This window comes from Malaclemys terrapin, chromosome 7 (genome assembly GCF_027887155.1).
Source record: "Malaclemys terrapin pileata isolate rMalTer1 chromosome 7, rMalTer1.hap1, whole genome shotgun sequence".
NCBI lineage: Eukaryota > Metazoa > Chordata > Testudines > Emydidae > Malaclemys > Malaclemys terrapin.
In genome coordinates, this window is record NC_071511.1 from 84,933,027 (window position 1) to 84,957,285 (window position 24,259).

Here is a 24,259-nt window from a genome sequence, read left to right on the forward strand (position 1 = left end):
GCTCTGTATAAATACATCAAAGGGATTAATACCAGGGAGGGAGAGGAGTTATTTAAGTTAAGCGCCAATGTGGGCACAAAAACAAATGGATTTAAACTGGCTATCAACAAGTTTAGGCTTGAAATTAGGTGAAGGTTTCTAAACATCAGAGGAGTGAAGTTCTGGAACAGCTTTCTAAGGGGAGCGGGGGGGGGAGTGGGCAAAAAACCTAACTGGCTTCAAGACTGAGCTTGATACATTTATGGAGGGGGTGGAATGATGGGACTGCCTACAATGGCATGTAGCCCATCGGCAACTGGCATTAGCAAAAATCCCCAATGGCCAGAGACTGGACACTAAATGGGGAGGGCTCTGAATTATTACAGAGAATTCTTTCCCAGGTATCTGCTTGGTAGGTCTTGCCCACATGCTCAGGGTCTGATTGCCATATTTGCGGTTGGGAAGGAATTTTCCCCTGGGTCAGATTGGCAGAGATGCTGGAGGTTTTTCACCTTACTCTGTAGCATGGGGCATGGGTCACTTGCAGTGACCCATTTAATCTAGTGTAAATGGTGAATTCTCTGTAACTCGAAGTCTTTAAATCATGATTTGAGGACTTCAGTAACTCAGGCAGAAGTTATTGGTCTATTACAGGAGTGGGTGAGTGAGATTCTGTGGTCTGCAATGTGCAGGAGGTCAGACTAGAAGATCATGATGGTCCCTTCTAACCTTAAAGTCTATGAGACACAGCCCCTTACTGGTTTGGATTATACCCCAGAACTTCACAAGCCCGTATTGACAAAATTCACTTCTTCCACCCCCAAAGTCTGTTGAAAAGATGATTTAATTTCATGAAGAGTTGGTGATAAGTATAAAGAATTACCTAATGCCCAAGATAAATAAGCAAATGCTGGAGGTTGGGGCCACTTTGGAAAGAGGTGGGATGACAAATAGTTTCCAGATTTTCTTTTAGAGGAAAGAGGAGGTTCAAGTTTTCACTTCCAGAGTTTTCTGCCGCATAACTTCTCTTCAGGCATTTTGGCCAGAAAGAAGCATTGTGCTGACAGTGGCAGAAACAGACAATCTCTATGATTTGGCAATTCCCAGGACTATATACTTGATATGAACAACATTTGAACAAGAGAAGGAAAAAATGTTTCTTGGAATCTTTAGTTGGTCAACTTTTGCTGTGGCCTGTTATTGTACACATCAGACTTTAGCCAAGGAGTAAAAAGAAGCAGTTTATAGTTTACAAGAAAGGTAGCAGAGGCCAAATTGCACCATTTCCGGGTTTCCTCCTTGATTCTTTTCTTAGCACTTCTTGTCTATGGGAGTAGTCCAAAAATTAATGATTTATTAATGAGATCCTCTCAGTTCTCACCCTTTTGGAAATCAGCATTGGGCAGATCCTTAAATTTATAACGTATCTTCTCCTCTGGTCACAAGCCAGCGGATCCAGGTGGTTTTATATGTATCCTGCAAAGCAACTATGACCAAATTCAACTTAGTAAAGCTTTAAAAAAACAATGTGAATGATTCAGTCATGCTAGCATTCTGAATAACAACATTACTGTTTGGTGCAATTTGAGACATTTTATAGTAGCTGTAGTTCTCTAGAGCTCTGCAAAAAAGATTTTGGGCCCAACTCTACATTGTGCCAAGGCCCCATTATGTCACTCCAGAGGCGTAAGGGCCTGTAAAGGGGTGGAAATATTCTCTGTGGAATACCCCGAGGTAAAGGCTCCTTCTACTGCCAAAGGGGCTCTAATCTGGCCCTTTTCCCAGTCCCCAGCACATGTCGGGGAAGCCAAAGGAGGGAAGAGGCAAGGCTGGGCATTGATGTGTTCTGACTATTCCCTGCTTCTATAGTCTATTGGGCTTAATTCCACAATGCTGCACACTGTCTATTGAGCCAATCCCTTGCTACTGCATAGGACTGTTAACTACAGTGATGGAGGAATTCAAAAAGGTCTCAGGCTCACAATTTCCAAAGAGCCCCACCAAAATCATGAACAGTTCCTCATCCACTGCTCTCTGCACCTCTGCACCCCCTTTTTCTCCCAACCCAGCCAGATCCTTCACCTGACCTCCCAACTTCTTCTCTCTCGTTCTGAATATGCATCTGGCTCCCAAGTCATTCGCCTCAACTGCTAAACAGCCCTGAACCTTCACTGATACTCCACTGTGAGGAACAAAGGTCTGGTCATACTCTATGTTCAGTCCCAGCCGTGGTTTCATTCAAATCTTATATGCTTAGAGACTTCCCTAGGTTAAAAGTGCCCTAGAAGGTATTTCCCTTCCCCACCTCACCCAGCGGGGAAGTCCCAGAATGCACAAGGTCTGAAGAGAATAGTTAGACCAGCAGAAAGAACTAGACCTATTGAAATTTCAAAATGGATTTCAGGGATCAGAGAAGAAGAGAGAGGCACAGAATTTACTTCATTCAACTATTTTAATCTGAACGGCTTAATTTCAGGATCGGACTGAAATTTGTTAAGTATCAGAGGGGTAGCCGTGTTAGTCTGAATCTGTAAAAAGCAACAGAGGGTCCTGTGGCACCTTTGAGACTAACAGAAGTTCTTCTTGCATCTGAAGAAGTGAGGATCTTACCCACGAAAGCTTATGCTCCCAATACTTCTGTTAGTCTCAAAGGTGCCACAGGACCCTCTGTTGCTTTTTACTGAAATTTGTTGTTATTCTTTCCAAGATGGCTGACACATCGCTAGCTAAATCAGGATTTAGATACCCTTAAATAAATAGGACTTATAGGATATCTATGCTCTGGCACTTAGTGTTTTGCAAACTAGCAGCCATGAGGCTTTCACCCTCTAATTGTCTGCATGTGGTTGAATCAATGACAAATAGTCTGACAGTCACTCCATTGTGTGATCTGCCAATACTTGCTGCATTTTGTTTGATTCAGATCTTGCATTGACAATCAGAAACTGACTTATTGGAAAAGAAGAGAGGGGAAGGGGTGTGTTTACATCACCCATTCACTTTACATACAATCCCTTTTTATTTTTCAGAATCTTTGCTACAAAATTTTCTTTGTGAGTAAAATTAATGAACTGGGGCAATAGCATAGAGTTTGTCTTGATGATATAGACTTGGTGAGCTGCAAGGGTTTGCACATTGCACTACACATCACTCAGTATTAAAGACCTCATTTTATGGCCATGCATGTGGCTATGCAAGGAATTTCCATAAAGAGAGCTTAGACGCTGGAAAATGCTCCAGAAGGCCAGCGTGTGAGCAAGGAACGCCCATTTAATTACTTTAGAAGCTTCAGACAAAGTACTCGGAGTCCAAATTGGACCATCTCCAACACTGTCCTGGCTCCGTACAAAACGAAGCTGCGATTGGAGACTTCCCCTGGCTCCCCAGTAGCCTGCTTTCTTAAAACACACTTGAGTCTTGGGTGACTATACTGAGAACTGCAGTGATATTACACAGAGATCAGGTTGGGGAAAATAACAAACCCTGAGGCCCTACAGAGCAATTTTAGGAAGACATGTTGCACTGCTCTCAGATTTCTTTAAACCTCTCTGTCTCCATTTTATTCTTCTCAGGGACAGCCTGGAACGAGAGGTTTTCCTGGATTTCCGGTAAGTGGAACTGTTAATCTATGAGGTACAAGTGTATAATATTGCCAGCTCATGTCACTAAAGCTAAGTGCCTTTCAGCATTTCCATCCAAAACCATGGACCCAATATAATGTAATTGAAAAGTTTTTTTCTGTTTCATTTCTATTTTCTTTTCTTTTTAATGATGCCTTAAAAAACAAAGATACAACACTAAAGGAAATTAAATGTTTTAAAAACCCTAATGTTAAAATACCGTGGTTGACGCCAGGTCTGTGCTGTAAAAAACACCCCAAAACAACCAAAATAAAGAAAATAAACCCCAGGTAAGTGAAATTCCATCCTTAATGAACTCCAATGTGATATTGTAATAACAAAGAGCCCCTGAGATTCATCCGGCTCTGTGCAGCGTGGCTCAGCTATTGACTTTGCTAGACGAAAGCCCAGGCAACAGGAGGGGAAGAGGGTAAAAGCATGGCTGGAATTTCTTTTGCAGCACTGTAAGTTACAGATATAACCTGAGTGGGCCATGACATGAAAAACAGATTCTGAAGATGAAGAAATTCCCATTTCAGCCCCACACTTGCTGGCAGGTTGGTCCTGCAGCACCATCCACAGCATCTATTCTGTTCCAAAACTGTATTCATTATGTATTTTCTGTTAATTTATTCTGATAACTGAACTATCTTTGTCACAGACACACCCCTCTGCCAGCCTGCTCAGTTCAGCTGAGGGCTTGGTAGTTTTTATTCAAGGATTTGCTGTGTATAACCACAGATCTGCGGGCAATTGCCTTGGACTGGGGGGGGAGGGGGGGGGAAGAGAGACCAAAAAAAAAAAAAAGGAATCTGCAGTCTCCATGCTCACTGAGCACTGGACTCTCTGCCCTGCCTCTCTGAAAGGTGGCCAATAATTGCAAACTACCCTCACTTTAGTAGGAGCAAGGCACTGAGGAGAAGCAGATCTCTCCACACTTTGATGTCCAAGCATAAGGAGAGCAAACAAGCCCAGATCAAGTTAAAATAAAAACAAACCAGGGCCCAGACTTTCAAAGGTGTTTTGGTGCATGACTCCCATCTTCCCATTTTATCCTTTCCTCTCCACTCACTTCTGCCCCTCTCCATGACTTCTCAGTAATCCTGCCAGAGTCCTGAGGACCCCCCATTTTTCCTACACAGCCCCTCACACTTGAGCCCTTGCATCACAGCCAGCATCCTTCTAGCCAAGGAGAACTGCAAGGGCCATTCAGAGCCCATCAAGATAGTTCCTTAATTAGCCAGAGGCCACTAGTGACTGAGGCAAGAAATTCACTCATGGGACTGAGCGATGGGTACATTGGCTCTGCAGCACACACCCCCAGTGAGAGACCAGGATAAGAAATCTCTCACATAGCAGCACTCCACTGGGTTAATCAATTTGCTTTCTTTCTCCTATGTTCTGCATCTCAAGTGATTCATTGTTTAAAGTCACAGCCACATCATTCCTTCACTGTTCTTTCTGCCATATCCTGTATAATCCAGCTGTATCCTACTGAGTCCCCACCCAGATTTGTGGGGCAAATGCATAAACCACCAATGAACTAGTTTCCCCATCAGCTCTCTCTTTTTTCTTTCAGGGCCCGATTGGTTTGGATGGCAAACCAGTAAGTGAAACATCTCCCTCACAGCTTCTCTCTCCCTGTTTATTTGCCTTTGTCTAGTACTTCCCCTGTCCTCTGAGCCAGGCTGTTAATAGGTTAATTTGTATAGAATTATTTTGCAAAGTGTGTGCATGCAAATTTGCATATGAAAGATTGTGGGCAGGAGAACACCACCACCAAATTCCCCTGGAGAGGCTTCAGAGCATCAGTAAATCATGGAAGGTGCCCTACTGATGTTGCTCTTCTGGTTACCCTATTGCTTCACCTATGAACTAGCACTTATCCCTGAAGCTGCCCTTTAAACTTAACTAAGCAATTGAGTTCCCACCTCCAGCAGTTACAGCTAGAGACAGAGACAAACAGAATGAGTTTCCTAAGCTTCATATATCATCTCACTGCAGCCTAGACTAGCTATTAATTGAACATTATGGTTTATTCCTCCCCCACATTGCAACAGGTCAGCCAGCACAGCAAAGGATTCTGAAGACCTTTGTGGCACTCAAGCCCCTTTTGTGGTGGACTTTGTTGTAAAGCAGACAAACAAATGTAAATAATTTCCTGCCCCTTTAAAAGGGAAACACAGATACTGCAGAGTTTCTCCCAACCACAGTCAAGAAACATGGCATGAGTTGTTTCAGGCATGTCCAAAAGAAAAGTCTAAACTGTAGTTCACTGCAACCAAGTTTCAGAAAGAAAAAGAAACCACAATCCCCCACCCAGTGCTCCTCCTAGCACCAAACCGCATACTAAGGATCCTATCTCACTGCCAGAAACATCCCTCAGCAGCTCTCAGAAGCATCCCTTTTATACTCTGCTGGGGATAGTTAATCAATCAGAGCACTGCTACCCTGCACATCACTGCACTCAGGGCAGACAGCTGTGCTCTTTCCTCTAGTCCAAAGGAGAGCATTAACCCCTTCTTGTCAACCTCTAGGGAGGGTCTAAATACCTCACCACATGTCCATGCTATTCATTAGCAACGCTTTATTTTTTGTGCTTTGCACCTGAATGATCAGGAGTGATGATCCACTTGCTGTGAGGCTACATGGGTACAATATTATGTCTTCTTTGGTACCAAGAATAAGCAAAATGAAATGACCAGCCACAGCAAGGGGATGTGTAAATGCAGTGTTTAGGCCTGATTCTATAATGATAACACACACTCTTTTACCTTTTCAGGGCCATCCTGGACAGAAGGGGGAGATGGTAAAAATTACATGTGTATCTTCAGGGAGCAGTGGGTTGGTTTGGGGTTGTATTGGTTCTCCTCAAGGGCATTAACTAGAGTTTGACTCAAATGAAATGAGTAATCTCTGCATACTAACCACCCAAATTCCTGCTAACATACTAACTTTCTAGCTAATATAATAAAATCATGATAGCAGAAGCTGGGAGGTTTAGCTATAATTTTTACATGATGAGTACCTGTATCATCATGTCACAATAGCAACTCTATAGTTATACATGGGAATGTCATTTCCATTATTAAGCCTTATGTTTGGTTACTAAGTATGTTCTTTAAAAATACTTTGGGAACTGAAATGTTTCATGGTTGGACTCATCTCAGAAGTGAATGTTTATGGAAAGTTTCATAAAAACCCATTTAGCAGATTTGGGGTTTTCTGAACTACAACAAAAAGCACATTTGTCACTTATTAAGATGATTTTTCAGATTTTTCTTGATAAATCCAAAATGGCTTCATTTTAATGCTACCAACTTGGCATGTACTTTATGGTGTCCTAAACAAGGCCTTGTGACTTTGAGATATCTGAAGAACTTTAGTTGTGAAATCACAATGATATAGATGTTTAAAACTAATATGTTGCTGTGTTAGTTTCCTTCATTTCATCAAAATTTCAAATTTAAATTTTTTTTTTGGCCAGCTCTAATTTTCACATGGTTCAGGGAGTTCACTATTCACAAGGTTATTCAAATGTGTAATTTGGAAAGCCAGCAATTAGTAATATCCCTGCAGCCAGCAACCATATCATCTACATATAGGTAACTGGACGCACTTTGGGTTACTCAGTTTTTATTGTTTTTGTTCTTCCAAAAAATATCCATTTTGTTAACTGTACTGCTATTCTGCCTATGTGTGCTTATTCCAGGAAAGTCCATGTGTTGATATGCAAGACAGAGAACTAAAGCAATGCAGGTGTTCTCTCTTACTCTCCACTTGAAGCTAAAGTAAAATCATATATCTCCCCCTTCCTTTTCTCCCTAGAATCTGTCAAAATAGTGCAAGCCAGAGCCTTACCAAGCTCCTGCTTGACCTGACACAAAGGCCAGCAATTACTGATTTAACACTACTTTGCAAATTAATTGCTTTCTGTGACCCCTTACTGGTCAAGTAGCTTTCATTAATATACTGCATGCACAGGGCATATCGTTTGCGCCGGACAGAAACTGACTGTTCAAGGTGCTAAATATTTTGTATTTAATATAATCCATTAGAATCAATAAATCTATATCCAGTCATGAAGGATGCTTCCGGAGTATTCCTAAACATCACACTGAGGAAATAGAGAGTTAAAATGGGCCTGACCTACACAGGATGCTCCCATTGGCTTCTGTAGTTAGAGCCCATCCTTCTGTAGGACTAAATGCTGCCCTTTGAGGGCACACATGTGATTCTCAATTAAGCAAATGAAAATTGTATGAGGGAATTCAAGCACAGACTTTGGCTTTTAATTTATTCAGGAGTGAAGCTGCAAGGTGCCGAGCAACTGCAGAGAGACACTAACCAACCTCAGTTCCTATGGAAATGAACAGAGGGTGCCCAACACATAGCTAGAATTAGGCCTTAAAAAAGAAAAGCTATAGGTGAAGCTGAACCCGCTGGTGAGCGTGTGTTAGAGCTCCCCTGCTGGGCCATGCCATGCCACAGAGGCTATTGTTACAACCCTTCCTTAGAGAGTTTTAGCAGCACATGCTTTTAGTTCTGAGGCCCCTGGTTCAATCCCTGCTGTGTCAGCCAACATGGCGGCAATCAAATAAGTGGGGGGCTCATTTGGGGAGCCTCAGATGCTGAGGATGAGCATCCTTTGAGAGGATGAAATATGTAACCCTCTGGTGCATCTGTATTACTGGTGCCCCTCTGTGCTGATCCACAGAGAATATAAGTTGCTCCAGTATCAACTCATGCTTTTGGTTCTGGAGGTCCCTGCTTCAGTCCCCAGTGTGTCAGCCAAGAGGTCGGCTGTCATATAACTACTTAATTTTTCACTCTCCTGTTGGCATCCCCATTCAGTAAAGCTGCAGGACTTGTGCATCTTCGCTCCTCTAGTGTAAGAAACACTGCAAGGGGAACTGAGATCTACCATAGAAATTTTTGGCTAAAGACTTTTTAAAAAGCCACTTTTCCATCTGAGTACATGCCACATGCTGAGATGTTTAATGTTCCTGTCATTGAATGTATAAGCATATATATAACTCACAACAATGTATTTTTTTAAAGGGTGTTGCTGGTCCCAAGGGACAGCCGGTAAGTGCTGAACTTATCACCTTCTTGTAAATCTACCTTCTTTTGGCACTTTCCCCCTAATAAGCACAATGCTCTTTAATTAATTTTTTAATTGTTTTCCTTTCACAGGGACCTCCAGGACAAAAAGGAGAAAAGGTAATTTTAATGGGAGCTGGGTTTATAATGACATTTAAAAGGCAGGGAAATGATTGAGTGATTCATCTTGGTGTTCCATAGCCTTCGGCTATGGCTTTCAGAGCAAATTAGGTCAGTTCACAAAACAGACAAGATTTTTCTAGTTGTGGGCTCATCCTGTGGACATCTGAAAATCAAGCTGTGATCCCCCTGCTTCATACATCAACTCCTGTCATGACCAATGCTAAAGATTATGGACTGAGAACTCCTCTAGAAATGCTGTTGATAATGCCTGAGGCTGAATGGAATACAGCCTGCTCTTCTATAGCTAAAGAGTTTACGGTACAAACTTATTTTCTTCACTAAATTATGCAGCTCTGACTCAGAATAGAGCTATACCAAATGTACCAATGTGAGCTATACCAAAGTGCCTTTTTTGACCAGACTCATAATTTTAACTGAGGCTAAAATGTTTTCCACATGGTCACATTGTAATCAGAACAGAAGCATTTTAAAGCATGAAGGAGAGTTAAAAGCAGCAATGGATAAAGAGCAACATGAGACCTAGGTGCTTTGATGAGGTTTTGTTTATTTTTTCCTAAATTGTTTTAAGAAAAAGACCCTGACACTAATAACAAAATACAGTGTTTCCAAAACCAGAAGTCAAAAGCATGTCTCCTAAATCCATATGTAGGCCTCTAAATAAGAGGTCTGATTTTCAAAAGTGCTGAGTGATGTTGGCTCAAGAGTTTTGAAAATCACCATTTATTTAGGTGCCTAAATATGAATTTAGGATCCTATTTTTTTTTTTAAATCTTATCCCAACTGTGAAGACCCAGCAGCCGCAATGAAAATCCGATGGGTTATATGCTGGGAAATCCTATAAAATGGTAGTTTGGGTACATTTCAAAATGAGAGAGAGTGAGAGAGAGAGAGAGAGAGAGAGAGAGAGAGAGAGAGAGAGAGAGTCTGTCTGTCCATTGCTTTCTGTGGATCTCTGGCCAAAAGACAAATGATGACACTGGGGAGAAAAGGGGTAGTGGATAATACACTGGATGCTCAGTTGGTATAAATTGGCATAGCTGTAGTGTAGCCATGCTGATTTCTACCTGCTGTGGCTCTGACCCCATATGCCTACTTTAGTTCACTGCATTCACAATTTAAACTATTTTCTTTTAATCCCCTCCTTTCACAGGGCCAGTGTGGAGACTACCCACACAGGGTAAGCAGTATTTGTTATTAACTGTCCCATGGCTTGCTGCACATTAATCCTAGTTTATTTGAATGAGTTTTATATGGAAATGTAGGATATTTCATTAATGAGGTCCATCATATGTGTCCCACAAGTGCCATTTTACTGACTGACATGTGTTGTTGGAAGAATTTTCTAGGAGGGATTTACAACTTTATTTCATTCCTTTAAACTAGGACAGCCCTCCAGATATATACCCATACCATCCCCTCATGGAGAACCCCCCCCCCAACATCATCCTGTCAGGAGGTGGGCTTTGCCTCATGAGGAAAAGGATGTGGGCTGCACCCCTAAACCTGGTGGATCCCTAGGGATCTGTAGGAATCCAGTGTCATTCAGAGGCTTTGTGCCTCCATACCATCTCTGGACCCTAGTAAGTGCCCTTGCTGGCAGCATGGCTAGGACATCTGGGGGGGCCTCAGGGAAAATGTCATATAGCTAAGGGCTCTGTTATCTTTTTCACCTAATTTGCATAAGGCCAAGTCAGGGCACAAGGGACATCTCCTGCCCTGATTCTGCACTGTCCTGGCCACTTCTCCCTTCCCAGCCGCTCTGCTCTCTACCCTCTCCTCTTCCAGCACAGGCCCTGGACCATGTGGAGAGCCTTCTATAGAGCCCGAAGGGAGGGATGGTGCTGCAGAGTTGGCTGAGCTAAAGTTGGGTGAAACTTCCATGGGTGCCCCCTCCATGTGCAGATCCAGAGGGCACAATCTGGCCCATCTGCAGAAATGTAGGCTTCAAGAGCAAATCAGTGAAAGGCAATGGGTAAAACTGGCCGTGTGCCTGGAAAGCCTATGTATTTATAGTTAGAACACTTAAAGTCCATGTATTCACTGAGGGGCGGGAAGTTTTTTGAGGGAGGCGGGGTAGAAATTCTTTACCCAGTAAATAATGCCTATGGTCTACATTTAGAGTTAGACATCCAGTTCTGTCACAGTTCCCAGTGAATTCCCTGTAATCTTGTAGATGCCGCCTGGCTTTTTGCACATCACTGCTTGGAAAAGGGGAGGGACACTTATTTATTTTGGTAATAATCTTATTAAGCCCAGGAAGTAGCCACACTTGCTTCCCCATCCTGCCCTTTCAAGAGAGACGGGAGTATATCATCGGGTTTAGGGGATTATAGGGATAGAATTTAACCAGGCATAAACAAAACTAAAAACAACTCTAGCTCTGAAAAGCCATTGGAAATGCACTGGAAGGACATCATATGAGAGGATTGAAACTTTTAACCACTGTGCACAGGGAGACAGGCTTAAAAGCTTTCTATTTATTTTTTCAAAAGCCTCTGGACAATTGGATCGGGTGCTGGCCCTGGGCCCAGAGAGAAGTGGGGTTAGGGGTGGTCCAAGACTCTGGTATGAAGACTGCATGTAGATAGCAAACCTGTCAGGCATCTGGGTGTTGGGGGGAGGGGGGTGGTCGTGTGTTCCGGCCCCGATACAATAATAGAAGGTCAGCTGTGTTTATTTAGACAAGCCATCTCACTAGATTGTTATGTTAAAAAAAAAAAAAGCTAACAACAATGTTCACTTAAGCAGTGTCCTGGGTTCCATTACAGCCCTTGGCTCCAGACTGTCCACATTGTTCAAAGTGAAAAGCGGGGGCAGGGACTCAACACAATTAGGAAATGGAGAAATTGATTACAAATTAAGAGAAATAACCTCAGTTTATACCTGACTGAGGTCACAAGTGGTCTCAGTTCATAGTCATTGCTGGATGTTGGTCCACATTTAAATTCCACCACTACCCAATCAATAGTTGGCAGTCTCCACTTAAAAAAGGCCCAGGACTGTAACACAGGAGGTGCTACAGGTTAGAGTTATGACGCACACTGGCGAAGCTACGCAAGGGAAGCCTGCCTGTGCCCTGCTTGGCTCTATCCAGGACTATAGGAGCACCATATCCAATCTTTTAAAAAGTGGTATGGAAGTTCTTAACCTGTCTGAGTCAGAGCTTCTGATGTGTGTGTGATAACTGCCCTCAGACCAGTTTCCTGTGTTGAATATACCTGTGAGACAGAGGGCTCTAGGGGGAAGGGAATAGTAGATGTGGACCAGCCTATGCACAGATATCCCTCTCTTCCTCGTTATAAGGGAAAAAAAGGGAAATGAACATTAAGAAAAGTCCCTTTTTAAATAGTTTTACGCACTTTTTTAGCTAACTTAGAATTTGTCTGGTTCACACAAGCAGCAGTTACCATCATCAGATGCCATGGGCAGGACAATGAATTAGAAATATGATAACAACAGGGACAGGTTTTTGGTTTTTTTAAAGAGAGGGAATTTGAAGTCTGGGCTCCCTCTTAACCTGCCTTGGCCCATTTTTTAAACCATCAGTCTATTGTGTAACCCATGAGCAAACAGGACATACATTCCCATGGGTAAAGAGACCATACTAGGAGGTTACACGGTCTAATCCTTAAAGACAGACTGGGTCATCAGAGCATGTTACAAAATCACAATGGCCAGTCTAGGGCTGGGAATGGAACCTAGTCTCAGAATAGTCAGGCCAGTAAAGTTCTTTTTTCTCTTGATGATGTGGTGTATCTAACTGACCCAGTTCTGTGTCACTGTGTCTTCACTATCCCCTAGGAATACCTAAGTACAACACTTGCAGCCCTGCGCTCTAATCAGATCCTTACACTAAAGGTTTGTGGGTAATGGTCTAACTGGACCCAGTTCTGATGCAAAAGAAACAAGGATGTGGATACAATATTGCATGCTCTGTGTTGAAAAGAACTTGCCATTGAGACTTTGGGGATGCAAATCTGGGGACAGAAGAAAGAGGCTTGAAATACATTTCTTACCCACACCTCATATGCTTGCTCTCTATGTACTTAAATTCATAGCCAGGTCCCTTCTCACCTATGGTCAGTTTTGAAGAAGGGAAACTAATAGGCTCCTGAGTTTCCATGCTGTTTTTTTCCTTACCCATTTTGAATAGCCCCTCCCACTCCCTTCCTTCCAGCCAGCACATTTCAGCCACTACTTCTTCGAGTCAATAGAGTTACATGAGATACAACAGTGTTCCCCCCCCCCCACACACACACACACAAATCCCATCTTGGTGACTCCCAGATCATTCACTCGAGTTACTACAAGGAGATGCTAAATGGATCCTTTGCCCACCTGAAAGGTAACAGTTTTTCCAGCCCCCACTACACAGGCAACCAATCCAGAATGCTCCACTGAACCACCAGGCTGGTCTCTTATATTACCTTGCTCCCTGACGTTGTCCTGATAATGCCCCAAAGGAAATATCCATTCATCAAACCAAGCTGAAGAAAATTCTAGAATATCTCTGTATTTTCCAGCCATTGTGATACAGCATCATGTTGAGTGGTGTTGGCCATATTCCACACAATGCACACATGGCGCTGAACAACCTAATTAGTACCATGAGAGCTCTGGTCAAAATCCCACCAATCCCACTTCAGCCCTTCCTTTCTCTGTTCTTCACCCCACTCTTCACAAAGGTTTGCTTTTTGGCAGAGGAGAACCTGCTCCTATCAAAAGTGGCCTGGTCAATTTTCTAGGGCCATATTATACTTCTTGATAGCTTATGCTTTCTTGTGTTAGATTTGGGGACAGGATAACATTAAAAAGTCCATCAGTGCAGACTGCCTCTGAGAGACTGACTGGTCTCCAGATCCCTGGCACTGAAAACATGGCTGCTTACTCCCTCCCAGATGCCACGTATGCTGACTGCACGGATACCGCAAGTTTTCAAAGGCTCAGTTGATCATATAGCTTCACCTCAAAAGCTGAAATTATCATATTTAATTCTTCTGAGATTCAATGCGCCCTAATGTGGTCTGTAAATCTGCTGTTAATTATGGTCCTCTGAGTCAGAGGCTCTCGCCACTGGTTTACCTCAAGTATGTATTTACTGTTTATATAAACTGCCCAGTGGGCAGGACTGTAAGGCTGCAATATTGTGATGACATTTCACTTTGCAACAAGACTGGGTCTGAGCTTTCAGTAAAACACAAACACCCATGTTTAGGGGGAGCAGAGTGTGCTGCTTAGATGCACATCATCACTGTCGTGGGAGACCTGCGGGCAACACCTCTCAGCCTCAAGTTCACAGTTCAGACAGGGAAAACCCACAGAGAGGAGTACTGTGTGTGCACACATGGAGGACTTGCTGCTCCCCTCACTTACACTGCTATGAATCAAGAGTGACTTCAATGGAGTTAGGTAAACGGGAAAGAGAATCAGGCCTAATATGAGCATTCCTGGTGTTTGAATCGGTGCTGTCAACACCCATGTGCTGTGGTTCAAAGCAGCTTCCTGAGTGCACAGGCAGACAGGAGCATGTTTGGAAGTGGAAATTAGATACAGTAGAAGGGTGAACAGAAGACCCAGAGCTTTAGTACATGGTTTTGATTTGTGAGGATCAGCTTTAGAGAGGATTCTTGTCCAAAACGGATCACAAGCCATTGTTACTGTTAAACAAGGAGACACAAAGTGCAGGCTCAGCATATTGTGAGGCAAAAGTTCATCCCCTCTGGTGATCAGGGGACATCTCAATTCACTCGCAAGTTGGGTCATGATGATACGGAGTGTCTTTGTGAAGCAAAAGAAAATGAAGGATCTTGAACAAGTGAGACGGCTCCTAATAGAATTCTGCTTTGCTATAAAAGGGTATAAGTTCACAAACTGGTCTCATTCTCTCACTGCTGTCCCTGGCAGGAAATGTGAGGTTGATGAATAGGTGATGAACTTTGTCTCTGCTTGGGAGGGACTCCTTCACTGTTGTGCACTGACCCCTCCAACCAGTTAAATGGTGGAATCCCACAATAGCTGATGGAGCAGGTCTAACGAGGAGGAAAATGGCAAGATTATTAGGGCTTTTAAAGGAACATGGAGGACAATCTTGGGGTAAGGGAAGAAAAGGGGATAACTGTGAACTGTAGCGAGGGTAACTGTATAGTCACCAGTCTTTGTAATTTGTAGAGAATTCATTGCAGATTTATCTAGTAACATGATGATGTCCAGAGAAAAAATATATTTCTTGTAATGAGGGTCACAGAAATATGGAGCCGCAATTGCCAAAGAGCTCAGGTGACAAGAGGAGCTTTAAAAACATAGAGCAAACTGCTGTCTTAATAAGTGCCCCAGATCTAATAAGGACCAATTGAGAGAAACAGCACTGTCCCAAGGGAACTCTGGGGAGCTGGGGAGAAGAATATTTATGTTTTGATACAATAAATATTATCTGAGGAGTGCAGCAGAAGCTGGCACAAGAAATCTCCTGGTAAGTTTCCTTTCTGAGCCGAGATAGAAAGCAAGAAAGATCTGATAGAATGGTTGGGTGTGAAAGACCAAGGGGGGTAGCAAAATTATAGTCCCTTCAAGGAAAACCAGGGCCTTCGAAGGCCCAGCACAGAGGTATTCCTTCCTGTGTTTAAAGTACAATACAGAAGAGCTCAGAGGTTTGCCAAGCGGTACCCGATGACAAGTATCCCTCCCTGTGCCATTCACAACTATCTCTCACCTGTGGTTTATTCTCATTACAGTCTTTCTTTTTCCCTATCTTTTCATTTTCTTCATTGGCTGCTCTCTCTTGATGTCCTACTGACTCCTTTGCCTTGTGACCTTTGCCCTGTGACCTTCGGGTTCGGTCTTCTTCTTCAGCTGTTGCCTCTCCTCAATTCAGTGCGGCTGGCTCCACCCCCGGTCATAAAGAGACGCACTTTCCAGGTAGCCACTTTTTCCTCTTTGCCTGTTTTAAGCCTACTCCAAATCATAAGATTAATTAGCTTCTTTCCTTCCTTTGAGAAGGGGTTTCAAAAAGACTTTGGCAGAGCCAGGGGGCTCTCTTTAGAATGGAGCATATATTTGGTGGGAAAATGTGTCTAAACAGAAACATAGTGAATCCAGATTTTTAAAATAAAACAAATTAAATATGAAACATATGACTCGAAGAAAAATGCGGTAAAAAAGGAGGTAGTGTCATGGATAAGCCTAACTGCTACCTTAAGGAGCCAGTTCCTGCATGCACAGCAACAACATCAATGGCTGGTCAGAGATCCCTTTTTGAAATTTAGTAAGTGCTGTAAAACTGGTGCAAGAAGCCATGCTTACTAGGTAAACTCCTGTTTTAAATCATACTGAGCCACCTCATGTTATCAGCTGATTTTTGTCATTCCTTTGCACGGTCATTTCAAACAGTTTTCACTGTGTATGAGATATAGAAAGCAGGATGTCTCAAGGGATGGGTATTCCCTATACAGCCTTTCATTTCCAGGCTACTGGTCTATGCCCAGTACAGTTTACCGCTTACCTAGAGTAATCATCTGGTGTTTTTTCAGCCATGTGAAATGAACTGTTGGTATCAGCCCAGGTGTTTACATCAAGGGCCGGCTCTAGCATTTTTGCTGCCCCAAGCAGCGCAAAAAAAAAAAAAAGAAAAGAAAAATAAAAAAAGCCGTGATCGCAGCGGCAGCTCTACCGCCGCTTCATTCTACGGCGGCAATTTGGCGTCAGGTCCTTTGCTCCCAAAGGGAGTGACGGCCCCGCCGCCAAATTGCCGCCGAAAGGGCCGGACGTGTCGCCCCCCTCTTCATTGGCCGCCCCAGGCACCTGCTTGCTAGGCTAGTGCCTGGAGCCGGCCCTGTTTACATCACACAAACCACCACAGCTGGCATTGGTTGTCCCCCTAGCTGGTAGTCTCAAAAGAGAAGCAAAGATAGAAAGATTTTTTAAACCAAAGTTCATTTCCTGGGCCAGGTAGGGAAGCTTGCACTGCTGCACTCCATTCTATACCTGGCGTCATTCTCCAGGACTGTAAATCTCATAAGCATTACCAAAAAAAATGTGAATTTGAAGTATATGATTCATTTAGCTTCTGTGAAATTCACTCTGTAAGCAGCAGAAAATGTAAGCCCCTCTGACAAATTCTGCCTCCCCACAGCAGAATAGTAAGTCATATGAACCCTGGGAGCCAAACATTTGGAATGCTAGAAAGAGCTGAAGCTGTAAAACAAATATGATCACCAGTAGCTGGAAGAAAAACTGCTGCTGCTTTACACTATGTCAACAAGAGTGTTATAACAGAGAATTTGTTGTGTGGGGAGCAGCGGTTAGCTGCAAGCCCTGTTAGAGGGAGAAGAGAACATTGAATCCACAAGGAATATCTAGGCAACTAATTGGTGTTTAACAAAACTGAAAAATAGCACCAATTAATGGCTAAAAATATTAAATGACATCTGATAAGTATGATATCTGATCTCCAACTTACTCTATCTACTCAGTTACATTCCAGTTAAATCCTAAAGGGTCTTTCCAGGCTGAAAGTACTAATAGGAATATAATTATGTAGTAACTAAGCTTTATGTGTCTAGGAGTCTGTCTATATGGAGCAGTTGCTTAAACAAAGTCCCCTGCAAAAAAGCAAGGACACTGCAGTGACGGCATATGCTTTGCTCAGGCACCCCACCAAAGAAGGTTGCCTGTGTCTTTCTGAAAGCTTGCCAGCTGCCAGCGCGAATTTCCATCAAGGCAACTGGGTTTAACATATATACACACATTAGCACCTTCTGTGCCCCGGTTATTACAAGAAGTGGATAGCCACATCCAACAGAGGGCCCATTCCAGTTATTGACAGTCTGCGTAGTGGGAGACGGAGCAGGCAAATAGGATTCCCCCTTGTCTCAGTAAGACATAGGGTTAGCAACTGAAAGTACCAGCGAAAGCTAAAATACAAAGAGGTGAACTTTATCACCTTAGTATGCAACTAATAGTTTGTTTTCATATTCATAAGGTTTTTAAAATGTGTTTTTTAAAAACTATGCCAAATCCAAAGCCTTGATAGCTCAGCAGGGTTAGTGTATTCCCCATCCGCCTGGCTTAACTTCAGATCCTTGTCGGGTCAGAAGTGAAAATAAAGGTAGTCTCATCCATGTTTGGAACAGTGAGTAGGGTGTGCTCAGGAGATGTGTGCCAGGGCTAGCAGTATAAGTCAGGAATGAGAGGCAATAGCAAGGAGGTCTCTGGCAATTTTGTAGTGTGCCGCTGCCTGACGCTATCCAAGGCCATTTGCCTCATGTTTTTATCAGAACCAAATTCACTCAAAAAAAAATATGTAAAGGTGTATCGCTGATAGTCCTTTAATGACACTGGCTATAGCATATACATTCAGCTCAAGGATGCTCATGTATCTCTATGGAAAGACCCCAGGGTGTGCTAGGAAACTGCTTAAAAAAAGGGGGGAAAGATAAAGCTCTTTTTCCCTAGGCTGTAATGTGGGCAGGGTGAACTATCAGCTATTCTGATTGGATACGGAGGGATATTACAGAGGGGAGGCCGGGTCACTAATGGGCTTGAAATGTTTCATTTCAACTTTCTCATTTTGATTCATATAGTTTCAACTTTTATATTATATAAAATATTAACTATACAATATAAATAGAATATACCATATTTAATATAAAAATCAACAGAAAATGGATCAAAATGATAAAGTTAAAACAAAATGTTTTCACATTATCAAAACAAAATGAAATTCAAAACAATTTGTTTTGCCTTCTTCCCATCAAAAAACTTGTTGAAAAAACATTGTGTGGATTTCAATTAAACTGCATTTTCCAATGAAACTGTTTTGTCGAAAATTTTTCGACCAGGTCTGCTGCTAATGTGACTGGTGCCCTCTAATGGTAGTGCCCTTATACTGACTTGCCACCAGCTACCAAACCCTCCTTCATTCAGGTTAAATCCTCACCCATTACAGTGTTAGCGACTCCATTATTATAAAGCAGTCCTTTTCTGCTGGTCAGTGTTGTTCCTTACTAGTTCTAGGGGAATTCACTATGGCTAATGAAGTAAGAACTGTGGCCATTCCTTGGGCACCTTGAACAAGCCTATTTTTATGTAATGCTTGTTGTTAGCTTATAAACTTAAGAGGGAACACATAACTGACTTACAAGAACACATACCTATAGCATAGATGTAGGATTGGTACTACATGCATGGGATATGTATTACATGCATTGTACACACATGTGGATAATGACTGCATGTGAGTGGAACCACATTGTATCCAACAACTTCATCTTCTGCGCAGTACAAGTTCAGCGGAGATAATGCTCTTTATCTCCTGTGATATAGGCCCAAACCCATATATTCATTTTGAATAAATTACTATGTTGTATTTCAGGCCTTCTAGTGAGATCACAAAGAGAAGTTTGTTGAACTTAAATCCTGACACTGATATTAGGACTTTGTGATACTGTGTCTAAGGAGAGGGAATGATAAAAAACGAGAAAGCAGGGAGCTTAACTTGAGTGTCATGGTCCCCTAGGAATTTACTGGATTAATCATTTATAGATCAGCGGTCTGGTATTTAAATGGGATCCTTCTAAATCATTACCTTCTCACCACCAGCCAGTTATGACTCTTGATTCCTCCACCCTGGGACAACTGAGGCAAATGCCATGTATGAATGCTTTAGAATGTTAGGGAATCCAAGACACTGGCTGTTGAGGTGGCATGTGATGGGCCAGCTACAAAAGGCTTAGTTCAGATAAGCACCCAAAAGTTTGGATGCTTTGGTGCACCTTATCCAAATCAAATGGATTTTAAGTCTCACAAGAATAGGCTTTCTCATGAGAATCCTAGGTCTTCCTGTTTCTGGCAGGCTCCAAATTAAAAGAAATTAAGAAAGAGCAGACACATGCCAAAACTGAGAGAGTGTTGTCTAATGGTTAGAGTATGAGGAAAAATTACACTAAGGATTCATGGCTCTGCCAGTAAGTGACAGAGTGACCCTGGCTTGATTTCTCTGAAATGGGAATGAGAGTAGTCCCCTATTTCAGAAGGCACTGTGAGGTTTCAATGATCACTGACTGTACAGTGCTTTAAGATCCTCACATGGAAAGCGCTCAAAGATTCTTGGGGGATTCTCAATATTATATAAAATGAATCACACTTTTTTAAACTTAAAAAAACAGTTTACTTTGTATTTGGGTTGCTCCTGGCACTATTTTAGTATCTGATCCAGTTTTCACATTTCCTCTAAGTGAGCTCTGATTAGGAGCTTTAAAATGTAGTTGCAAACTACAGGGAAATGGCTCCCATCATCCACCCAGAAAGACCATCAGAAGGGGACCTTTGCCTGAGTTTTGGAAACCTCTCCTGCCACTAACTGTAACTTGCTTGGCTTCTCTCTCTTTCATTTGCTCTGGCTGAGCTGCTGTATGGCACACACTCTGGATGCTGGGCTATGAGTTAACCCTGCCTGATGGTAATCCTTGTTTTAATGAACCTCAGGGTGAACAAGGACAGGCGGGGATTCAAGGTCCGCCAGGGCCACCTGGTCCACCAGGGCCAACTGGACCATCTGGACCAGCAGGAAATCCAGGACAACCTGGCCCAGTTGGGCCACCTGTAAGTTTAAAAGAAACCAAACAAGCAGCATTTATCCTTCCTCTCCCCTGACATGCATGCAATTTCCTTTGCCTTTTATTGTCTCCTCTGAGCTGGGTGCACTGACCAAAAGCCATTTCCCAGGGCATGGCTGGAGGAAAGAGTTCCCAGGCAGGGAGGGAGGAGTTCTATGCCTCCAGCTATCCCTATCTGCACACACATGTGTGAGACGATGACACCAGTGCCATTTCCTCCTCTCCAGCCTATGCCACGGGGAGGAAGTAACACTCCGGCTGTAATTAGCCTGCTCTCAGCAGAAACCAGACTAAAAAAAGCCCTTGAAATCTCTTTGATGTTCTGCTCCTTGTTCTATTCCCAGGCTGACAGCTAGCCGCCTAGGAAGGTGAAAATACTGTCACTAATGTTCCTTTCCCTCTCACAACAGGGCAAAGTAGGGGAGCCTGGAAAGGCAGGCAAGGATGGAAAGGTAGGTACAGTAGAGCTGCCTCACTCCTCTCTCTTCTGCATGCAGCATTCGTTGCATGAATGCAGCCAGCTCCTTAATGCCTGAGGATGGGGAACATGCCTGCAGGGCTGAACCAAGTGTTCAGCAAACTGGGTGGCTGCACTTAATGTCTCCATTGCTGTCTGTTTCATTCACTGGGGGTTACCTATGCTGGCTCTGCTCTCAGGGTGCACCCAAGTTCCTTGCTCAGGGACTATGGAGAGGCATCTTAGCGTATTTTTCCAAGATAAACATGATCGGAAGCACTTCACATTGAAGTCTTCTGTCCAGAAAAGAATATATACAGTATGGCTATTGTCAATGCTAGCTTTTCCCAAACTGACCCACCCATCAATGAGCCTCAAACCTGATATGGACTCTCCTGGGGGTGACAGGTAATTTAGTCTCCATAGACTTTCAGTCCTTGGTCTCTCTGCCAAAGAAAATACCAGTTATGAGGTTTTACAACTGCTGACATCTGTCCATCTGTCCACTACGAACTGAGTGAAACCATCAAGTCATTTCATATAGGCCACCAAACAACCATTAGTTAGGCATGAACTAATTGGTCTCTGCCAATCTAAGATGGATTGGAACTAGTAACCTATATGTGAAAGGTTCTTCAGATCATTACCCTGTGAGCCCCTCACTTCACCTCTGTATTAATACATTTTTATGTAGCCTAGAATGATAACAGTGTCTAGGGACTGAGTAATTGAGAAGAGATGCTGATAATAAGTTAGGGATGGAGGAATGGAGAAAGGTCATAAGGATCTGTGATAAAAAATCACCAGGACAAGAACATTAAAATTAGGGCTTGCTTATGCAGATGCCTAACTTTTGGTTAGTGCTGTTCGCATGCAACAAGATACAGGAAGCCTCAGTAATGGTTGAAGACGTACAGCCTATCACCTGCTATTTCCTTAGTAGCACATGAAACAACTACTCAATTCCTGTGTCTAACAATGAGGAGCATGGCATGCTGGTGTGCCAGACACCTAGTAGTTAGGAAATAAAGATACTTTCATTCCCAAATTTTTATAATAGCTGTTTTAAACATGCTTGCAGAAAAGGGACATGCAGTCAACAGAGGAAAGAGAAGCCTCTTTGTGCATGTTATCTACAGGCAGAAGACTCAAGACTTGGAAAATCCCCACTTTTGATCTTTTAACCCGAAGTAGCCGTCTAAATGGCCATAAACAGGCAAAAATACTGTAAATTCAGGCCATAGAACACATGTGGGGTATCTGTTCCATCTTTCTCATTTGGACCATTTACATCACAAGGGCAGCTGCCATATGGAAATTTTAGATATTAATATTTATATGCTATGTATAGTACCTCATGCTTAATATGTGGGCAGATTGAATGGCTATTTCTAATTTAGCACAACTACTGGTGTCTCTTTCTTCTGAAAGTCTTATTAACATATTGCCACTACTAGGCAAGTCAAAGAAAACCATGTTCAGTAAAATCCATGCTTCCTGCCCCTAAAGAGTACTTTCAGATGTGTAGCATGCCACACAGGTAGATTTCCTTTTTAATGAAGAAAAGAACAGCTCTATTCGAAATCTGATAGTAGCACATTCCACCATGAAGAAAGGATCTTTCTGTTATTCAACAGTGTATTTTAAAGTACAGGTAGTCCATATCAACTCCCTCGCTCCCTTAACATCTTTGAGATCACCTAGTTGGGTAAGGAAGAGACTACCCATTTATTGAATACTACCAGTTTCCAGTTTTGATGGTTTTGTTTCTTCAGTGCGTATAGACAGTGAGCTGGGAATGAGCTAAAGACAGGCAAGAAAAATAAACCAGATCATATTCTGGAACCATGACACATTGGGCAAAGTAGCTTGATTTTCAAATTTACTGAGACAAAGGCTGGTGGTTTGGGATAGTACTTGTGGGAGGGAGGCTTGGCTGGTGTTTACTGAAATGGGGAACCGTAGAGTTTCTATTCGATAATGAGAATCATTTTTGCAGTGACATTCTAAAGTGATGAACTCTTTAAAATCAAACTAGGCAGCGATTGATGTCCCAGTAGAAAATTAATTACCGCCACCCCACTTCTCTAGATATTTGCAGTTTTCCCTACCTCAGTGTGTGTTCTTATTTTATCTACAGGGTTTACCTGGATCCCCTGGACCAAAGGTGAGACATTTTTCATCATCTGTAAACAAAAACAAGGATAAGAAGTTTAAAACCCTTAGCATAGATGTGAGCAAAGCTGGGCATGATCATTGTGGAGAGGTGGGGGAGGAGGGAGAAAAGAGGGTTGTTTCATAATACTTCTGAAAAAGTTCATAACCAGACTGAAACATCTTACTAAGGGCCCAATCCCAGACTCCTGGCTTATTGTTTTCAATGGAAGTTTTGTCTGAGGGAGGTGGTCATCATCAGGAAATATTGAGGAAAAAAAATTGCAAGCCATGTCTTTGCTGGACTTTACCATAGAACATTTACCACATTTTGTGAATTTATTTTGTAGCCATGTTGCTAATTTTGCCAAATTTTCCATTTTTACTTGCCAAACTTGTGAAATGTCATTGACAAAATGTGAGATTTCTTTTGCCTGCAAAAATCCCCAATTTGCTTTCCTTGAGATACTTCAGACAGAGTTGTAAGATTAAGCAGCGTTAGGACAGATTAACTGTGTAAATTGAAAGCAAAACCAAATGCTGTGCCTTGCAGTGTGTGGTGCAGCTTTCCTATTATGTTGTAATTCACGCAGAGTAAAACTCGCTCCTGTGCATTGGACTCAGACAGGATATAAGCCCTGTTTTGAGAGCTCCAGGGGGAATTAAATGGTGTCTAGGCCTCATTATGGTTCTAGCACAAGGGTGAATTTCACACTCAGTGTCCTATTTTTCTTCCTGCATCTGCACAGAGGAACGGACAGGGATTTTTCCTTTTCAGCCTAGCATCATCGGCTTATCTTCATTTTGATTTTTGCAGGGAGACCCTGGAATTCAAGGATACCATGGGAGGAAGGTAAGAGGGGGAGGTAAACTTCTGAGGCACGCATAGCAACTGGATGATCAAGTATCTTAAAATGCATTATGGTGAACCAGAGTCTGGTGGAAGTGTAATAGCAAAGAAATGCCATCCTTACTACACACATTCACACACACACAGCCAGAGCCCTTCCATCATTTCCTGCAATGAGTGACTTGCTGGCAGAGGCTGGGTATGGAGGAACCCTGACCTCCCCCATAGCCGTCATTCTTCTACCGTTCCCTGCAGTGACTCCTGCTAAGAGAGCCGAGTACTGAAGATAGTTGCAAATCCCCAATAGCCACTACGCCTACCTACTTCCCTGCAGCAATTT

The 24,259-nt window shown here is 42.7% G+C and overlaps 1 protein-coding gene across 1 annotated transcript in view; it reads left to right on the forward strand.

The window, feature by feature from the left end:
* COL13A1 (collagen type XIII alpha 1 chain) overlaps positions 1-24,259 on the forward strand; it is a 105,452-nt gene that overhangs the window by 23,024 nt on the left and 58,169 nt on the right. Inside the window, exons 6-16 of the mRNA XM_054036125.1 lie at positions 3,552-3,587; positions 5,179-5,205; positions 6,382-6,408; positions 8,661-8,687; positions 8,796-8,822; positions 9,997-10,023; positions 15,696-15,761; positions 20,328-20,444; positions 20,869-20,910; positions 23,056-23,082; positions 23,887-23,922. Coding sequence (XP_053892100.1) covers positions 3,552-3,587; positions 5,179-5,205; positions 6,382-6,408; positions 8,661-8,687; positions 8,796-8,822; positions 9,997-10,023; positions 15,696-15,761; positions 20,328-20,444; positions 20,869-20,910; positions 23,056-23,082; positions 23,887-23,922 — 459 coding nt within the window. The remainder of the gene's footprint in view (positions 1-3,551; positions 3,588-5,178; positions 5,206-6,381; positions 6,409-8,660; positions 8,688-8,795; positions 8,823-9,996; positions 10,024-15,695; positions 15,762-20,327; positions 20,445-20,868; positions 20,911-23,055; positions 23,083-23,886; positions 23,923-24,259) is intronic.